The following is a 20,696-nucleotide window of genomic DNA, read 5'->3' as shown; positions in this document are numbered from 1 at the left end:
ATCTGGTCGATGACCTACCGCTGCGTGACCCGAGGGTCGCGGTCGACTGCGAGTCGAGGCATCATGGGCGTGGCCCAGGAGATGCAGGTGAAGTGACACCTAGCTCACTGTGTGAAGGTCAAGAACCTCTTGGCTTTCAGCCGAGTGTCTTGCGAGACACTGTATCCTCTTCGAGGAGTGATGGTGCTGCTGCACCCGGTGGTGGTGATGGAGATGTCGCCACACCGCCCTCATCCGGCCGGGAGGGAGCGGAGAAGAAGACGCAGGGTGTCTGTGACGTCGGACGATGTGTCCAACGTGTCGAGCGGTGATGCTCCACGTGATTGCTGTGAACAGCTGTATACACTCGTGAACGGAGTGACGGGGGAGGTAGAAGGCGATATCAGCCTTGATACTCTGCCCGCTGCAGATGCTCTGCTAGAGCTGAACGAGATGTCCATTGCCGAGTTTGGCGAAGCCTTAAAGGCAGGCGAGCTAGCCGAGGTGGTCTTGCTGGGACCTGAGGAGGAGTTCAACTCCTCATCCGTCGTGGACGACGCGGTCCTAGAGGACACCACGAAGGCGCTGAGCGCAAGAAGTGGATCGGCGATCCTCAAAGATCCTTCGGATCCCTTCTACCCGGTGGTGAAGGAGTATGGAGACGTTGTCTCGAAAGACCCACCGACGGGCCTGCCTCCGGATCGAGGCGTGTGTCATGCGATTTACCTGGTTCCTGGAACCAAATACTGCGTAACAAGGCAATGGCCTTTGCCGAGAGAGCAGTGTGACGTCATTGACGCATTCTTCCGTGCGAAGCACGAGGCAGGGATGGTGCACGAGAGTAAGTCTCCGCACTCGACACCCACGTTCTGTGTCAGAAAGCCGAACGGCAAGTGGCGCATTGTTCATGCTTTTAACAAGCTAAATGCGGCCACTATCCCGGCGCAAACGCCGATTCCTCGCAAGGATGTTCAGCAGAACAACATGGTTGGCTGTACGTGGTACAGTGCGCTCGACTTAGTCGATGGTTACTACCAATTGGTCATGAGAGCGAGCGCCATTCCGCTGACAGCGGTGAGTACTCCGAGCGGTATGCTCTGGGAGTGGCTGGTCATGCACCAGGGGCTGTCGAGCGCACCAGCAACGTTCAATCGTCTTGTGACGCAGTTGTTTAGACCCCACCGGGCGTACGCTCAGACGTACTTTGACGATATATTCGTCCATAGTCGTGCTGAGCACGGAAAGTCAGACGTGGATAACCACATTGACCACTTGCGAGCGGTGCTCGAGTGCATGCGCACTAATAAGTTGTATGCCAACTTGGACAAGCGCGTCTTTTGGCGCGGAGGAAATACCTTTCGTCGGGTGCTTCATCGGGAAGCGAGGCTTAAGGGCAGATCCTGCCAAAGTCAAGGCCATCGTGGACTGGCCGGTTCCCAAGAGCCGAAAGGACCTACGCAAGTGGCTAGGCTTAGCCAATTACTTGCACAAGTACAGCGCAAGCTACGCGGTGATGGCTCGGCCATTATCAGATCTCCTTAAGAAGGACGCACCATGGTGCTGGAACGTCGAGCACGACGGAGCCTTTAAGGATGTGAAGGAGAGCCCCCAGGCTCCGATCCTTGCGCTACCGGACCCGGATAGTCCGTTTAGCGTCGTCTGTGACGCCTCCGATTTTGCAATCGGTTGTGCTTTACTACAAGCAGACGCCGAAGGGCGTGAACGCGTGATCGCGTTTGAGTCTCGCCAGCTCAAAGCTGCAGAGAAGAACTATCCAGCTCATGACAAAGAGCTACTTGCAATGAAGTATGCTCTAGTCAAATTCAGGGTACACCTGCTAGGCTCTAAGCCTTTTGTGATCTTTACTGGATATGCGTCGTTACGCACTGCGACACAGTCGCCTCATCTCTCTCAGAGAATGGCAAGATGGCTTTCCTTCTTTGCCGAGTATAACTTCGAGGTGAAGTACAAGCCGGGGCGGCTTAATGTAGTGGCCAATGCACTCTCGCGCAGGCCGGACTACGAGCTAGCTCATGTCACGACAGTGACGTCGTCAGTGCCTGACTTGATACGCGGAGCGTATGCACAAGACGACATGTGCGTAGCGCTGCTACGGGCTCTTGGGAGCGAAGAGTTTAAGGAATCTGACAAGGAATTGTCTGGGCGCTTACGCGCGAGGCTGCATCGATACCCACTCGATGGCGGCCTGCTGTACTACAGCACCGACGCTGAGGACAACCCTCGTGTAGTCGTTCCTGATGATGAGGATCTAAAGTATCGAATCCTCTATGAGGTTCATGATACGCCCGTGGGCGGGCACTTAGGTCGGGAGAAGACCTATGGCTCGGTGAGCTCGATGTACTGGTGGCCCAAGATGTATAAGTGGGTCGGCACCTATGTACGCACGTGTGAGACGTGTCAACGGACAAAGTCCGCGCCGAGCACGGCAGCGCCATTGGCGAGTTTGCCTGTCCCCAAGGGATGTTGTTAGTCCATGAGTATGGACTTTGTGTTTGGCCTTCCCAAGGACAAGGCGGGAAACACGGGTATTGTGGTCTTTGTAGACCGATTGAGCAAGATGGCTCATTTAGCGGCGGTGCCGGACACCATTGATGGTGAGGGTACAGCTTTGCTGTTTTTAGACCGAGTCTTTCGCCAACATGGCTTGCCTGAGGCAATTGTCTCCGATCGAGACCCGCGCTTCACCGCGAAGTTCTGGACATCCCTCTTCAGAGTGCTCGGCACTCGTTTGGACATGTCCACAGCGGACCATCCGCAGACCGACGGTCAAACCGAGCGCGTGAATCGCGTTGTGGAGGATATCCTCCGAAGCGTATGCGCTGAGGCGCCAAAACGCTGGAGCCAGATGTGACCACTCGTTGAGTTCGCATTAAATAATGCAGTGCACGCCTCGACAGGCTACACTCCGTTCTATGTGAACGGCTTGGTTAATCCTCGCGTCCCACTGATGCCACCACGCAGTGGCTCAGGGCTTGATGGGGGAGGGATAGCCGAGCGGCTAGCTGATGTCAGCCCTGTTGCGGCTCGCAAGCAAGTCGATGACTTTGTCTCTTTGAGACTGAGCGTAATGCGTCAAGTACGCGACGCTATGGCTGAAAGCCAAGACACGCAGAAGGAACATGCAGATGCCAAGGGCAGAAGCAATGTTGAGAGGTTTGAGGTCGGAGACCAAGTTTTATTAAACGCTAGAAACCTACCTACTCATGCAATGTCTGCAGTCTTCAAAACGAAGTTAAGACCTCGGTTCATAGGACCATTTAAGGTCGTGGCCAGGAAGGGCCTAGCGTATACGCTCAACCTTCCGAAAAAAGATGCGCACGCATTCGGTCTTCTATGTTGGCTTGCTTAAGCCATACCAAGACCCTGCTCAGGTGAGCGCGGAGGCGTTGGCACCAACGGTGGCTGGGCCACGGACAGCTGCAGGGCAGCAGGTGGTAGAGCCACGGGAGGCTGAACGACAGCAAGTGGTGGATCCACAGATGACTGATCAACAGCATGTGGCAGAGCCACAGGTCGCGGAGCGAAGTGCTCGAGATGAAGGAGCAAGGCAAGCTGAACGTTCAGCCGAGCAACTGGACGCTCAAGGTCCGAGACCTGGTTGTGAGTCAACAGTGGTGGCTCTAACCTATCCACAAGGTGGATCATCTCTTCGAGATCGACCGATGGGCGGTGAACGTGAACGTTCGCGTCGTGGACGCCGGCGTCGTATGGACGCAGACGCCGTTCCGGCAAGTGCTGACTCTCCCCACGAGAGCCCAGCTGAGGCAAGGCCTCCTCCTGCTCTGCTCGATGAGCATGGTGAGCTCCACTTTCACGTGGAACGCCTTGTGGCGTGGCGTAGACGCCAGGGTCGTACCCAGTACTTAGTGAAGTGGAGGGGTTACCCTCACTCACAGAACTCATGGGAGTTTGAGGTTATCCTCCGGCAAGATTGACCTGACGTCGTTGACGCTTACGACCGGGCACATCATGTGCCGAAGCGCCACCATGGCGTGCGACAGCGTCGCCAGGCGCTGGGCGCCTCCCACTAGAGTGGGGAGCGATCAGGTCAGTAGTTGAGCTCAGGCTCTGACCAGTGGCTGTAGCAGCCAGCTCGTACGTATGAGCGGTGCTCGCAGCGGGAGCAGGAGGTGGAGAGACCTCGTAGTGTAAGGGACATGGTCCCGAAGGAAGTAGGTGCTTCGTGTTGTGCTGAACAAGGTTCAGGCACAAGCGTCTCGATAGACGCATAGTTGTTTTGAAACAACTTGCTCGATGAGCATGATCCAAATGTGGATGCGCTGTAACAGCGAAAGTGGTGTCCCGGACGGGGATCGAGCCACTGGCCTTTGGCTTGACAGGCCGTAGCTCTACCATTGAGCTACAAGGGCGATGCCCGTACGTCAGTCCGAGAACGGACTACTCATGGTATGAGAGGGCTGCGCCCGGGTGGATTTGAACCACCGACCTGTGGCTTTCAAAGCCAGCGCTCGACCACTGAGCTGAAAGGGTGTTGCCCTTAAGATTGTCCAAGCGTGGACAATCGTTCATGGAACGACAGGGCTGTGCCCTGGCGGGTTCGAACCACCGACCTGTGGCTCTCAAAGCCAACGCTCAACCATTGAGCTAAAAGGGTGTTGCCCTTAAGCTTGTCCAAGCGTGAACAATCGTTCATGGAACGAGAGGGCTGTGCCCTAGTGGGTTCGAACCACCGACCTGTCGCTTGTGAAGCGAGTATTCAACCGCTGAGCTGTTGTCGACGACTCGAATGAGTCAAGAGCATTGCTCTAAGCGGTTTGCAGCTCTTGGAGTAGGCGCGGAGCGCGAGCGTAGGTCTGAGACCGCTTGAGAGCAAGATGCGCGCTGCGCTTGGAGCATTGGGCCGTGGGCCGACGACGAGAAGTTGGGCATCAACGATGCGTAGGCGTTTGTGAGCTCACGGAGCTGTACAACGCTGGTGTGAGGTGAAGTAACCTCCGCCGTCTTAACAAGACGTGACCTCGCTGAGGAGAGTTCCGAGAACGGAATGTTCTCATCTTAGTGGGGGAGAGTGTAACGGGGTTAAATGGTGTGGAGCACACAGGGGTACGAAGTACCCGGAGAGTTAACAAACTCTCAGTACATAAGTTGGAGAGTTAACAAGGTCTCTCAGTACGTTGGCCGAAAGCCACACGTTATGCATTTGATTTGGTTTAACCATGCTAGATAGTTAAACAGATACATTTACCCCTAGGCGGCTTGGCCGCAATTATAGTAAATAAAACACTTCTGGTTTTGAAGCATAAAAGTTAAGGTGTTAACTTTGAGCCCTGGTCTTGGGCTGTAAGTGTCCTTTGGATAAGGAACTTAGTATTAGTGACTCTTTGAGTCGAACGTCTTCCTCTGACGCTAAAGCTACGGCAGCCCCGCTGCAGAACAGCTCCGAGCCGCGTTCCCCCCGGCGAACTACGAGTACCGCCAGCGTTCGCGCTTCCTCTCGTGTAAACAAGGGAGGCGCGAACTGCACGAGTATGTGCAATAGATACGGGAACTCACGGCGTCCCTAGTGGGAAACCCACTCAACGAACACATCAAGATGACTGTGTTCATAGACGGCCTTCGAGTGGGCCCCGCACGCACTCAGCTGCTCCGGGTGCAGTCAAGCACGCTTGAAGAGGCGATTCAAGTGGCTATTCAAGAAGAGTACAGCCATCGCCAGGCGCGTACGCCGGCCTCAGCGTGGCCAGAGAGTTCGTTGTCGCCTTTCGGTCGAACAAGCCCCAACAGACCAGTTCCCATGGAACTCGGGTCCGCCGAACAGCGTGACATCCGCTGCTTCGGCTGCGGGAAGATGGGCCACTTCAAGCGCGACTGTCCCGCGGAAAGACTCCGCAGACGGTCCTTCCCCAAGTTCGTCCTCAAGGGTCGCTGGCAGAAGCCAGGGTCCCGGGGACAGAGGAACGCCGGGAACCAGTAGGGGCGGGGCGCCCTACTGGGGAAGAACTAAGTCTTCGTGATGGGTGCGCGGGTGGCGCGTTCCACGGGGACTTAGCCCCTGAGAGGCTTCGCACTCTCGAATCGGCGAAGAGCAGCGGCGGGTTGCTCGTAGTACACGGATGTGTACGGGGATACGATCACCTTTTTAGAATCTTGATCGATTCTGGGGCGTCGAAGAATTTCGCACGCCGCCAGACGGTTGCTCGCAACAGCAACAATTTGTCCAATGCTTTGAGAGAAAGCAAGGGCAACGGGACGGTGTCAGTGCGACTGGCCGACGGGAAGGTGTCACTGTCCCCAACGTCCCTTTGAGAGAAAGCAAGGGCAACGGGACGGTGTCAGTGCGACTGGCCGACGTGAAGGTCGTCACTGTCCCCAACGCCAAGTGGATCTGGCCGTCAAGTTTGAAGACTTTGACAGCCTCGAACAGTTCACTGTTCTCGATATGGATCCATATGATATGATCCTGGGCATGCCCTAGCTTCGGAAGCACGAGCCCTGGATCGACTGGCGAGGCAAGACAATCGGTGCATGATGCCCTGCGACGTCCGACAGAGCATTGATGAGTCATGTTCCCACCTCTGTCAGAACCCGGGGCGCCCGCAAGGACTGCCAGGGTACCAAAGCATCCGGCAGATGCTTGGGAGTCGTCGACGTATATGACGACTCCGAGGATGCTTTGATGGTGGCAGCTCCCAGAAGGGGCGCTGGCAAAGTGGGTAACTTAGGTCCACAGGCGGGTAACTTAGTTCCGCAGACAGCTGCAGCTGTCACGAACAGTGAGAACAGCGTGTTCAGAGTGGGTAACCGAGTTCCACTCACGGTCGTCCAGACCTTAACTGAAGAGGAAGACGTCGGATACGCTTCCTGTGTGGGTAACACAGTGCCACACGCGGTCGCCCAGACCTTAACTGAAGAGGAAGGCGTCGAACACACTTCCTGTGTGGGTACCACAGTACCGCACGAGACCACGAGTGCCTCGGATGTCGTAGCGCCCACATCCCTAGACGTGGGCAGCAAAGCTCGACGTCATGGTCGCCGTCGTCAACGACGCCGCCGCCGCCTCAAGTCGGATCCGAGCTTAGTTCCGATCGACGTCGCTTCAAGCGACTCGGAGTCCAGGGCCCGGGCTCCTCCGATGAAGGCCGGTGGAAGAGTGTTATCACATCTTCGATGGCGAGACCGGTTTACCCGTCAAGACATCTGGTGTCCACTTGGAACCGTTGCCAGAGGTTGCAGAGATACTGAACCTCGAGGAAATGACGGCTGAGTCTTTCCTGACCAACCTCACGGCTGAAGCGATTGCTGAGATGGTACTCATGAGACCTGAGACCACTCGGGAGGAGCTGAACCCCTCCTCTGCCTTGGACGATAACGTCCTGGACGATCTGAACAAGTAGCATCAGACGCGCTTGGGTTCTGAGATCCTTAAGAACCCCAAGGATCCGGTGTATCCTTTGGTGTCGGAGTATGCGGACGTGGTGAACAAGCATCCACCGACCCAGCTCTCACCGGATCGAGACGTACGGCACGAGATTGATCTCGTGCTCGGCACAAAGTATTGTGTCACGAGGCAATGGCCTCTCCCGCGCGAACAGTGCGAGGTCATTGATGTCTTCTTCGCCGCGAAAGCGAAGGCAGGCATACTGAGGGAATCGAAATCCCCGCACTCGATGCCGACTTTCTGCGTTCGTAAGCCGAACGGCAAGTGGCGTCTGGCTCACGCTTATAACAAGCTGAACAACGCAACGGTGCCGGCCCAAACACCGATCCCACGAAAGGATGTGTTGCTGAACAACATGGCCGGGAGCGTACTGTATAGTGCGCTGGATTTGGTAGACGGATACTACCAAATCCTGATGCGAGAGAGCGACATCCCGCTCACCGCGGTAAGCACTCCAAGCGGCATGCTTTGGGAGTGGCTCGTCATGCCGCAGGGCTTGTCTAACGCCCCGGCGACGTTCAATCGCCTGGTGACGCAATTGTTCCGCCCTTTGCGTACCTTCGTACAGACGTACTTCGACGACATTTTCGTCCATAGCCGTGCCGAGGGAGGCAAGACGGCCATGGAGGTGCATCTAGGACACCTCCGTCGAGTGTTGGACGTGATGCGAGCGCACAAGCTCTACGCCAACATCGACAAGTGCGTTTTCGCGTCACCAGAGATCAAAGTTCTCGGTTGCTTCGTAAGCAACGTGGGCGTTCGGGCTGACCCAGACAAGGTCAAGGCCATAGCAGCATGGCCGACGCCCCGATCCCAGAAGGATCTTCGAAAGTGGTTGGGCTTGGCCAACTACCTTCACAAGTACAGCGCTGGGTACGCGGGCTTCGCTAAGCCCTTGTCGAGCCTCCTTCAGAAGGACGTCGACTGGCGCTGGGAGCAAGAGCACCAGGATGCTTTTGACAGCATCAAGGCCAGTCTCCAAGAGGCCCCTGTCCTGGCCCTGCCGGACGAGACAAAGCCGTTCAGCGTCGTCTGCGATGCCTCCGATTACGCCATCAGGAGTGCATTGCTGCAGGACGATACGGCTGGACAGGAACGAGTCATCTCGTTCTAGTCCCGGCAGGTCAAAGCCGCCAAACGGAACTACCCTGTCCACGACAAGGAGCTCCTGGCAATGAAATATGCCCTTGTGAAGCTCCGTGTTCACCTTCTGGGCTCTAGGCCCTTTGTGATCTACATAGACCACGCGTCCTTGAGGACGGCGACTAACTCGCCTCACCTCTCCCAAAGGATGGCGAGGTGGCTGTCCTTCTTCGCGGAATACAACTTCCGCGTCGAATACTAGCCGGGCAAGCTCAACGTGCTTGCGGACGCCCTCTCTCGGCGTCCCGACTATGAGTTGGCCCACATCACGCTGGTGACAACGGATCTATATGATCGGCTACGCATGGCGTATCGGGACGATGAGGCTGTCGCGCCTATCGTCAAGTTCCTTAAGGCCGGAACGAGCGCGGAGTCCGACTGGCTTTCGTCGCGACAGCGCTCCCGGCTCCACCGATATGAGTTGAAGGATGACCTTTTCTATTACCAGGTGGAGCCCAATGAACCTCCACGGGTGGTCGTACCCAACGACGAGGATCTGAAGTTCGACATCCTCGCGGAGGCGCATGACGCGCCCTCCAGCGGCCACTTGGGCCGCGAGAAGACCTTTCTGTCGGTCTCTCAGTCCTTCTGGTGGACCCACATGTACAAGTGGGTCGCCCGGTACGTCAAGACATGTAAAACATGTCAGCGGGTCAAACCCGCAGGGCACTCTTCGGCTCCACTACAGAGCCTGCCCGTACCGGCTGATTGTTGGAAGTCGATGAGTCTTGACTTCATCTTTGGGCTTCCCGCCGACGGACACGGCAACACCGGAATTTTGGTGTTCGTGTGTCGGCTGAGCAAGATGGTACATCTTGCTCCAGTTCCCGTCACTGTAACGGGCGAACAAACCGCAAGGTTGTTCGTCGATGGCGTGTTCCGCTATCACGGTCTCCCGGAGACGATTGTCTCGGACCGAGACCCGCGGTTCACTGCCGCGTTTTGGAAAACGCTGTTCCCTTTACTGGTAACTCGTCTGCAGATGTTCATTGCGGACCATCCGCAGACCGACGGCCAAACAGAGCGCGTCAATCGAGTGCTCGAGGACACTCTGCGCAGTGTGTGCGCGGCAGCACCACGTACGTGGTCGACGCAGCTCCCAGTTGTTGAGTTTGCGCTCAACAACGCGGTGCACGCGTCCACGGGGTTCACGTCGCTCTACTCGAACGGCTTCCGTCACCCCAGAGTGCCTCTCACTCTTCGAGGAGACACTGACGCCTATATTCTAAGTGGGGGAGAGGCTCGGAAAGCCCTTTCCTTTCAGGTCTCGCATGTGAGACCAGTTTCGCTGCGGAAACAAGTGGAATACTTTATGGATACCAAGCTGAGCACTGTCAGCAGGGTCCGCCATGCCATGGCAGCGGCCCAGGATAGACAAAAGGAGTACCCAGACAAACATGGAAGAGGAAACTTAAGTATATTTGAGGTTGGTGACTTAGTGCTGCTAGACACGAGGAACCTACCTCTAGACACTGTTAGCTCTGTCAGCAGCAACAAACTGAAGCACCTCTTCATCGGACCTTTTGCAGTCCTGGCCAGACATGGTGCGTCGTACACCATCGACCTTCCAAAGTCAATGACGACGCACCCGACGTTCTATGTCGGACGTCTTAAGCGGTACTTTGACCCGCAGGGGGTTGCTGACTCGCAGACCCCCCTTGACCCAGCTCCTCAAAGCGAGGGCCGGTCACAGTCGTCGACGAGGGCGTCGAAGCAGGCACCCAAGCCTCGGTCGGGACGGCAAGGCTGCGGTCAAGACCGTACGCCGGAGGGGCTCCATACGAACGGACCCCGGCGCCATACGCCGAGTACGCTGAGTACGCAATACGCGTACGTCTGGAAGTGTGCCGCAGGCGGCTCCAGACGTGGCAACAAAGCCTCGATCCGTCGGATTATGCGAAAGGCCTCGTCCAGATCGGACGAAGAGGCCCGGCGATCCACCCACAGGTGCAGGCTCGCGACCTCTCGCTCCACCAGGTCCAGGCGACCCGCAAGACGAGCGAGCTCGCCCTGATTCCCGGTCTGGGCGGCATCATAACCGCCAGTCCCAAGGCCAAGTGCGACCTCAAGCACGAGAACACGTTGACGGAGACGGTCAACCTCAGGGCCCTGTGTCGGACCCGCAGGAGAAGGACTCGGACGAGAGTGGCGTTCGGGAGGCGCCGAGTACTCGTACTCGTACGAGGGCACCTCCGCCCCTGCTTGACCGGAATGGAGAAGTCCACTTCCACGTGGAGCGGATCCTCCAAGAGCAACGGTGTCGCGGCAAGCGACAGCTCCTCGTTAAGTGGAGGGGTTATGCCCACTCCGAGAACTCGTGGGAGCCGATTGAACGGCTCCTGATTGACTGCCCGAAGGCTGTCGCAATCTGGGAACAGAAGCGGCGGCAGCTTCATAAGTAGTCCGGGGCTTCTTGCCCGAACGGGGTACGGTCGATGAATACATACCGTACCCGCACTCATCGTGAGCGCTAGAAGCCGCGCGCTTCAGGATGTCCCTTGGCAGCATACGCTTGCTGATCAAGTGGGCAAACCTCACACGAAGATCACGCTGGTCCAGGATGTGGGACAACTGCTGATCTTCATGGAGTTCCCATAACTCCGTGGGCGAGTACTTGAGAGTCTCCACCCACGCCCAGAACATGTCCTCACAAGAACTCCACGTGGGACAGTTCTCGGGCATAACCCAGGGGTATCCCCAAACAGGATAGAGACCACCCCGGGTCTCGGGCTTCTTACGACAAGTCGTGAAGTCCTTAAGGGAAATGCGGTGTGGCGCGAGAAGCACACACCGAGTAGCCTCCAAGTTGTCGACGAACAACTGTTCTTTCTGAACAAGGGCTCGTTCATAGATGCCCCTAGAAGTGTGGCCGCCCACAAGGCCACGAGGAGCGACGAGAACCTCCTAGAAGAGGTCAGCCCCAGAGCTCTCCTCGGGAGGCCAATACCCTCTTGAGTTGATGGCAGCTCCCTGGCTGACGGGTGCCACCACCGAACCCCCACGCACACGCTGGGCAGCTTGGAAATCCTCCTGCTGCTGGTCGAGGTCATTCGAGACCTCCCGGGGCTCAACGATAGCACCCTCCTCTTCCTCTTCTTTCTCCTTCTCCTCCTCTTCATCCGAGGAGCCGAAGAGACTCTGATAGGAGCGTCGAGTCTCCTTCTCTTCGCGGAGTGGAGACTAAGAGGCGGTACGCTTCTTTGAGGGCTTGGCGCCTTCGGCTTTAGAGGCCTTAGCACGCGCAAGACCCTCGGCAAGCGAGAGACGTTTGCGAGCATTCTCTTCCTCATCGCCACCGGCTTTGGGAGCGCCCTTAGCCTTGACGGCCGGACTCTCAGAGCGCACAGAGGTCCTGGGACTGTGACCACCTTGATCACTAGCGCGCGACTGCACGCTGTCATCTTTGTGCTCACTGGGCACTGGGCTGTGCCCTCTCACAGAGTCCGCAGGAGCATCGTGAGTGCTCTCGGACTCGGCATCGTCCTCACTGCCCGAGTTGAACTCACGTTCCACGAACCGAGTGTTCGGACGATTGTCTGAAGATGAGGGCGACGGGCTGCGGCGCTTGCTTGCGCGCTTGTCCACAGCCGCGTCGCCCGAGGAACCGATCGCCTCGGAGGCCACCTGAGTAGCCTCCTTGAGTGCAGAGCCTTTGCCGTGAGGCTTAGTGCTCTTGGCTTGCGCCTTACCGGCAGCAGCCTAGGAGCGTGTCTTAGCACCGCTCTTTGCAGTGCCACGAGGCATGATAACGGTCGAAGTGGAGACCTAGACGAAGAGCGCACAGGTTGCTGCTCGAGGCTCTAACTGTGAAGTGAGCCTCCGCCGCGTTCGCGCGGCCAAGTCGATGGTTTTCGACTTTGAGAATGAGAGTTTGTGACGAACACCTCTTCATTCTGATTGGTCGGTAAACCGAACCTAAGTGGGGGAGGATGTAACGGGGTACGTAGCCCTAAGTGTACCCTGGTTACATGAAGTGTGACACTTCACACTTCAGGAGTATGACACGTCATACTCCGGGATATTTGGTACAAGGTACCAAGGTCGTTCAAAGCCAACCATTGGTTAAATGATATTGCATTTCTATAGGTAACTTATAGTTTGTATTAAAACCGAACTTAACCTACCTATAAATATACTCAGTTTACAATCTACCTTATTTAGGTCACTTCGCTCTCTTTAATTAAAGAGGGGACCTGTGAGCTGCCGTTCACTGAGAGTTTGTATACTCTCGGAAGATAACTTCCTCTAGCGCAAGGTGCTGTGTGACCCCGTCACAACTAATGTAAACTAACATGCATACACGCAGCGTACCTTGAGTAACGTGGCGTTCCGCGGCTTCTGTTTTGAAAATGAGGGCAAAATGAAATTTTGAGCGGTGCATTTAAGTACGATGTGTGGACCACATACAGTGTGTACACCACATAAAGTCAGTTTTGGCCAATCGACGCCGCCTTCGCTGCGCTCGGCAGCCAGTAGAACGCGCGTATTTGCGTTACATTTTAGAACCCTAGTCGCGGACGGAAGGACGCAGAGCACAGGGGTAAGATACTCTCAGTTTTATTCATCCAATCAAAATATGTTTTGCTAGTCGTACGAGTTTTTGTGTCGCAGATTTTACTATCGGAATTGTGTTATCAACTCCGGCTTTTTGTGTCGTTGTCTGTACGTGCATTAATTATTTGGCTGCTTTTTAAAATGAGCACTCATACGCTTCGAAAACTGTTATGAAAGGGTAAATGAAATCGCTGGATTATCACGGGACTTTGGATAAAATCCAGAGAGCGGGTGCAAAATTACCCCCACTTCTGTGACACCACCTTCTTTACCCGCTTAAGTACGGGAGCATCATTTTATCCCTTTTCTCTCAAGAATAGCCGGCTCGAAGAGATATGGTGAAGCCCTTCTGCGCGATTGTTGGTGTGGCGGGAAGCGCATTCGAGGTGGACATAGACGAGAGTGCGTCGGTTTCCGCGTTAAAGAAGGCGGTCAAGGAGGAGAACGCATCGACGATCACATGCGACGCCAAGAACCTGCAGCTCTTCCTGGCGAAGAAGAAGAAAGGCGCTGGGGTGTGGCTAACGGAGAACGACGTGAAGGACGGTGTCAGTGACACGAGTGATTTGAAGCTATTGGGCGTTGCAGGAGCGCCGCTCAGCTTGGTTGGCTTGTCGGAGAAGGACGTCAAGTTCGTACCCACGCTAGAGGATGTCGAGTCGATGAAGACACCTGTTCACGTGCTGATGGTGGTTCCGGAGCAAGACGGTACTATCTCAAAAGAGATGTCTGCTGCGACAACGCCACTGACTGTAGAGCAAGTGGAGATGTCAATGAATAAGGTCCTCAGGGAACGAGATGAGAAGGCGTCTGCTTATTCGTTTTCCGATCTGAATACTGCGATGGAAGAGCGAATTGTCAAGAAGATGCGCTTGACCGAAAATATTCCTGATGTCAAGGAGCCAGTCGATACTTCCATCGCCGGTTATTTGTGGATTCCAAAAATCGTGGAGAGCGAGGAAAGTCAAAGGGCTGGGTACATGGCGTACTTGCAGCAGCATTTGAAGACGCTGATCGATCGAGGAGACTTCTTGTTGGATGACATTGCGGGCGATAAATCAGTTCTTAACATCGTGGACCCAAGACTCCCGTTTGCTATGAAAGGCACAGCTGATGTATTGCTCATCAATCGAACAGCGAAAAACCCACTGATTAAGCTGGCTGGGGTCAGCTTGGTGATCGAGCTCAAGAAGAAAGTCGAACCGGGCCATGTTCCTCAAGCAATTGGTCAACTTGTGAGCTGCAGCATGAAGGCGCCTCTCAATTGCTATCCGCTGAGTTTGTTGACGGATTTAAACGACCACTGGCATTTCTCTTGGTTCAGCGACAAGCACGTTCTAACCCAACTTACGTTGAAGTATCCGAAGAACGCGTTCAGATTTATCGAGGCAGCTGTACTGAGACGAACGGAGTCTGCCCCACCTCCTCCGTCATTCATGCCTGGATCTTTCAAGACAATCAAGGTTGATGACTTCTTGCCCCAGCCGGTTGATGCTCGTGCAGAGGAGATGATGGAACGATACGAGTTGATGGCAGATGTGGTGGAACCAGAGTTTCTCATGGCGAGGCGGGCGGATTATGCGCGACAGTTAGTCCAGTCGATGCCTATGTACTCTTACATGTATACGTAGTTCGTCGTTTCGATCTTAACGAGGCACTATCGTGAATGAACTTTTACGCTGTGCTGTATGTGCCAATGCTTGCCTAGGACTATAACTTTTCTATCCTGATAAATATAACATTAATAATAAACAAAGATGGAGGTAAACTCACCTGAGCAATACCAAGAGTGCATTAATGCAGCGCAGAAGCGCTACTACCAGCGCACACGCGAAGCGCGGAAAAAAGCTATTGTGAATTTCCGACCAAATTCGCTTCTGTGACATCACCTTCTTTTCTCGCTTAGGTACGGATGCAACAAGATATTCTCTCATTCCACTACGACGTGTGGCCAATCAGGGATTTACCAGACCGTGGACCTGTGGACGTGTGGTTCTATTTCCTGCTTGCTGAAGTACTCCAAGCATCAGAGTGCACAAATGATACACCTCGAGCAGAAAATCGAATTCCGCGTAGAAATGCGCACCGCGCAAGATGTCTATAACGAGGTAAAAAAGATGAAGGAGAAAATGGAAAGCAGTTGCCTTTTTTCATATTGGATGAAATGACACCCAACGCCAGGACATCTGTTGGGGGAAAGAGTGTGGCAGCTTTTCAACGCAATATCTTCCGCACTTGTGGTTTGGTGGTGATTGTTATGGGAACGGATTCAAAAATAAGCAATCTGGTTACACAAGCAACAGGCAGCTCCACGGGAAAGCACATGTGGATGTCCATTGTTCCCAAATTTCCTCCCTATCGATCTGTGTTCGATTCAAAGGATCAGCGAGATCAAGAGGTCTGGGAGGCGGCTGTAGATCGGTCCTGTTGTAGAATATATTGCGGTAAATTCGCGTGGGAGATTCACGAGGTCTTTCGTGGGTGAAGTCGTAAAAGTTTTAAAGCGTGCTGCGAAACAAACACGCGATGGTGATTACAGTACGACTGACCAGATTTTAAAAGGCAGAACGACATTATCTGACCTTGATACAAGCCTGGCACTTTCACGTGTCGAGCTCTGGAATTTACTAGATGAAGCATTTGCCGGCGTCAGTAGAGGCTCACAAATCGGTGAGGTCGGAAAGGCGTTCATGGATGAGAAGCATGGAAGGTATGCGCAACTCATGGCGATATCTTACACGAATGCTGAAGAAACTGATGAGGAACCACCATTGAAAAAGCGAAGACTACTCGTTGGGGCCGAGCGCATGCATCTGCACTTCGCGAATTTGGTACATGAAAAGGTTACAGATGTGATCATATCGAACGGTGGGTTGAATATGGAACCGCGGACAACCGGGCCATTGATACCCTGGACACCACAATGCTGTTTTCCGCGAGGAAATACCATCGGTCAGTAGAAAACTACTGATCTGTCCCCAACGCGGCGCTGCCTGCACAACTACTGATTTCACAGCTACTGGAGTGCTGTTAAGTTCGCATTTGCATTTTCTATTAGTCCTGCCTCGTTTGGTGTTAAGTTCGCATTTGCATTTTCTCTTTGTCCTGCCTCGTTTGGTCTAAGAGTCTCTGACTCCGGCGCGTTGGCTGCTCGCGACGCTGGGTTCGTCTTCCCCGCGTAGATTGATAGACCCAGACGAAATTGACTGACGCGTGTTCGAACACCATCTTTAGGCGCGCTGGCACGTTGGTACTTGGCTCCCACGTCAACTCTGTGTACCCCACCCATTGAATAAGGTAGTATACGAAGTTATTGACCCACCGCTTGGCGTATATTCTTTCTACCTCGAAGAGCTGAGCATTGTCTCCTCTACGAGCTCGGCGCTCGTTTGCAAAAAGACCTCCTCCTCTACTGACAACGTCACGTAACCCACCACCTATGGACGATGCACGCTCGGCGTCCAGCTCTCGGTCGACTTCGTTCGGTATGCTAACTTCTCTGCTTAGACGAAGCTGCCAAAAGGAGCCGTCCAGACGGCGCTGGATCGTTCGGGCGTGACGCTGTCGGAGGTTGAGCGGAGGCATCGACCAAAATGGCGAATGCCACCGACGTGCACTCCACAAAAACAACCATATAAATAAAGGCGTTTTGAGCAGCTAAAAAATAGTACACCGAAATAACATGTTGACCTGGGTACACGACGTATCCAACTGGTTACTCTCAGGGTACGTTAGTAGAGTTCTATCTACTCACAGAGATTGACTCCCCAGTCCGTTTGCTGCTGATATTTATTGAGAGTGAGGATCAGTAAGATAATCTATGGGAAAGAAATACCTTAATTATTAATCAGCACTCAACGATTGCAATTGTTTGTGTCGTTAGTTTTCTTATTTGTGTTGGAAACTCAGTGTCTGCAATATTGGTTCGCGTCGCGTATACCCCCCATACTTTTGGCTGGAGCGGTCTGAGGTATCAACTTCTGCGTTCTCCCTCAAAACACCCATGCTTATAGCTGTAGCGATGTCAGAAAGATCTACCACGAAGGGAGAACTCCCATAATTCGGAGGCGGCTTTCGAGGCATGGTACGCTTAGGGCAAAAGCGGTTTTGCTGAAGGCAGCAGAAATGTAGCTATGATTAGAGTTAGGTACGGATCGAACTTTATCATTTTCTACTGATTGCCGTCTTTTCTGCGCCGCGTTGGGGACAGATCAGTAGTTTTCTACTGACCGATGGTATTTCCTCGTTTGACGCTCATGGACAAAGATGTGTTGCTGTATCTCGCGATTCTGGGCGGAAAGACGCATTCGGGCTACTATCAATATACCAGGGGGGGGCGTGGCACACTACGAAATTCATTTTTTCTGACACTGGTGCATTTCCGGTTCATGAAAACAAAAGTGCCGTATCCAACGAGTACAAAACGTACGAGAACATGGTCGCTCATGCGCTGTTTTGCTCATCACGAAGGCATGGTGTGCAGGGAATTTCTTTCGATGGTTTTCTTGAGTGCTTGGTTGACGAATTTCGTGACAAAATTTGGGAGAAGGTGATTTTGAAGGATCTTAGTGGGGCGGTATGTCGTGCAACGGAATTGCTTGCAAGCTATGAGCAGAGAATTAGGGATTTGATCACGAGGACCATGCTTTTTGTAGCTCCGCCGAATGCTGAATGGCCGTAGCGCATAATCGACATGATAGTCCGTGGGTGTGAGCTCGGTCATTTAATTCGCGCTCCGAATTCAGAAAGGTGTGATATTTGTCTGGATGATCTGGGAAACAGCAACGAACGCGCGATGTTTCATTGCGAATGCAAGTATCGCGGGGACAATGTCGACATGGGTGTACTAAAGGGAATCGTTGCAGGTCTTAATCAGAAGTGGGACTGGAAGATCGGGATGCTTTTCTGCCCACAGCTAGCAAATGTTCGAGCATGGACTGCTCCTGACGTTGATTGCATGAAGATTGACTGTAAAACTGGGAATGTTAAGTGGGTGCATAGGCCAAATGCCGAGCGTGGTGCCCCAAAGGTGATCATCGTGATCGAAACGAGGCGTGGTGGTGGTGTGGTGGGCTAGCGTCGATTACGTAATCGTGTTCTTTTCAGTGATACGAATGGATAGTACTTGCAACTAGTGACAACAATTAAATGAATACAGCAGTGGGTCAGAATTTAGTTAGTTGCCGACGTTTTCCGGGACCATACCGTCAGAATCACGAGATCGTTCATCATGGTGCATATATCGGTGTTTACTTTTTGCGTGAGCTTAAATTACTAGTCAGCGTTTCCGTAATTTTGCTCTAAAGATAGTGTTTATTAATGTAGCTTTCTAACTGCTTAAGAACTCGTTTTCATCCTTATCTGGGCGGCTCAGCAAAACGACACTACACCTACGTCAAGCAAATGCTGGAGACACAACCATTAGCAACTTGGTAGCACAGGAGCAGAAGGATCAATTGTCGCTCCGCCTCAATGGTACAGTAGTTTGCTAAACTATTATTAGCTCGTGGGTTCAAATCCCACTTTGGCTTATTTTCTTAATCTTACCCCCCTAGTGGAGTGTGTTGTCCGTCTGTAACGTCCGTAACGGGCTAGGGCTAATAAAACTCACGCTAATACGCGCGTTCTACTGGCTGCCGAGCGCAGCGAAGGCGGCCTCGATTCGCTAAAATTGCAGTATGTGGTGTACACACTGTATGTGGTCAACACATCGTACTTAAAGTGCACCGCATAAAATTCATTTTGCCTTCATTTTCAGCTGCGGTATGCAAGGCCACGCGAAGGGCGCTGCCTGTGTACGCGTTAGTTAGCTGATTTAAAAGGCGCCGATGAGCACACACGTTCTCTATCGTCGTAGGTGCTGTTGATAAAATTTGTAGGCTTCGCTGACTCATACTTCGGCCTCAATCAAAACATTAGTACGTATTGGTTTAAATATGATTTGATTTGCTTCGTAGTAGGTTTGTAATAATTTAACTTACAGTAAGTTTTGCGTAGTACTATTCTTAAGACATTTCATATTTTTGCTTGCAGCTACTTGTAGTAGTAGTCCACATAATTATTATGTTAACGTTTATAATAAGTCACACCTCTACTACTACTATTAATAACTGATACTTTAGGATGTGAAAACTTTAAAATATGACTATTATGACTTCCCACCCGACACCCCCCTGCACCTCACACTACCCCCGGGAAAAGTATCATCTTCCTCTGTATTTGCACACGACCTTAAGATATTGTGTGAACTTTCCAACAATATACGTTGTGTACATCAAACAAAATGGGAACAGCGTTTGTGATCAAGTTTGCGCGGAGGCACGTGACTCAGCAAGAACACGAAACACGAAAGAACACCGACCCACACTATGTAGACGACGAGATAGAAGAGCAACACGAAGCACGTTAGGCCATAGACGACGATAGAATTCTTAGCCGATGCAAACCACGAAGTTTTATGCGTAGCGTGAAAGGCGGAAGTGCACGCAGCTATGAAAAGGACAGAGGGACAAGAATATGACGGGAGCGTACGGACCACGGAAAGGAACTAAATACATACACACCCCAGCATGCTGAAAAGCACGGGCCGCGGAAGAGCACGCACGTTCGAAGCCACGGTAGAACACGTACCGGTGAGAATGCACAGAAACAATTCTCCAGCAACACCACGGATAAACATGGAGCACAGTCAGCCGACCAAACCTGAGCCCACAGTAAGCCAGATACGGAAAATCAGAAATCATCAGTCTTGGGAGCACGATGCCAACGTAGAAACTGAGCTCACCGATCCACGGAGCGCGACACTACGGTAGCTAACGATAACACAGACGACAGCCCATCCCCGACACCAGAGATAACACGTCAGCATGGACGCTTGGTTACTCACTAAAGTATCGGAGAACACGCTGCCACACGAAATCACCGAGTCACGGAGCACCATACCAGTGTAGAACCTGAGCTTACCGAGCCACGGAGGACAGCAGTACATGATAACACGATTGCACGGACTGCGGACCGCCTACCAAATGCACAGGGGGTGGGCTTGGTATGACCACGATTACACACCGTGGAGCACGATAACACGGACAACGCAGATGCACTACACGTGCATAATACCATAGACAGCATAACCACACCGCGATTGCACGATAGCGTGATACCGCGGTCGATGACACTTCATCAGGGGATCACGATGCACGGGCGACGGAACCACACGACTGCATGGAGGCACCAAAGCACGGAATAGCACCCTTTGGTTAGAGTACCGGTGATGGGAGGCCAACGGCCACGAATACCTATGTATCACGAAAGCGGTACAGCCCGCGTAAATGTTGGAGAACAGGGAAAAGTTAGGAGCCACGAAAGAGGCCGTACTAAAGTGCATGAGCTCAAAAGAGAGCGCATATCCACAAACAGCGTGAACCACAGAAGAGAGAACCACGAAACCAAGAAGAACACGGAAGAGCACAGGCCATTGAAGAACACGACATTCAGCCTGTAGTACGGGGTAACGGAAACGTATCAAACCACGATATTGTACAAAGCCACATGAGATTACGGACAGTTAAGTGGTTGACTACACGAACCACGCCGTACTAGG

General features: G+C 53.2%; 1 protein-coding gene and 1 pseudogene across 1 annotated transcript; both read left to right on the top strand.

Moving 5' to 3' along the window:
- Positions 1–13,431: 13,431 nt before the first annotated feature.
- Positions 13,432–14,727, top strand: PITG_16600 (Crinkler (CRN) family protein; the record flags this gene model as incomplete). Its single annotated transcript, XM_002897103.1, has 1 exon — positions 13,432–14,727. One exon carries the CDS (start codon positions 13,432–13,434, stop codon positions 14,725–14,727), a length of 1,296 nt encoding a protein of 431 aa, XP_002897149.1.
- A 350-nt stretch (positions 14,728–15,077) lies between these two features.
- On the top strand, positions 15,078–18,146 carry PITG_23284 (annotated as a pseudogene; the record flags this gene model as incomplete).
- Between the last annotated feature and the right edge of the window lie 2,550 nt (positions 18,147–20,696).

This window comes from Phytophthora infestans, genomic scaffold, assembly GCF_000142945.1.
Source record: "Phytophthora infestans T30-4 supercont1.48 genomic scaffold, whole genome shotgun sequence".
Classification (NCBI taxonomy): Eukaryota; Oomycota; class Peronosporomycetes; order Peronosporales; family Peronosporaceae; genus Phytophthora; species Phytophthora infestans.
The sequence above is the reverse complement of the archived record's forward strand: the minus strand, read 5'-3'. Positions and strand labels throughout refer to the sequence as shown.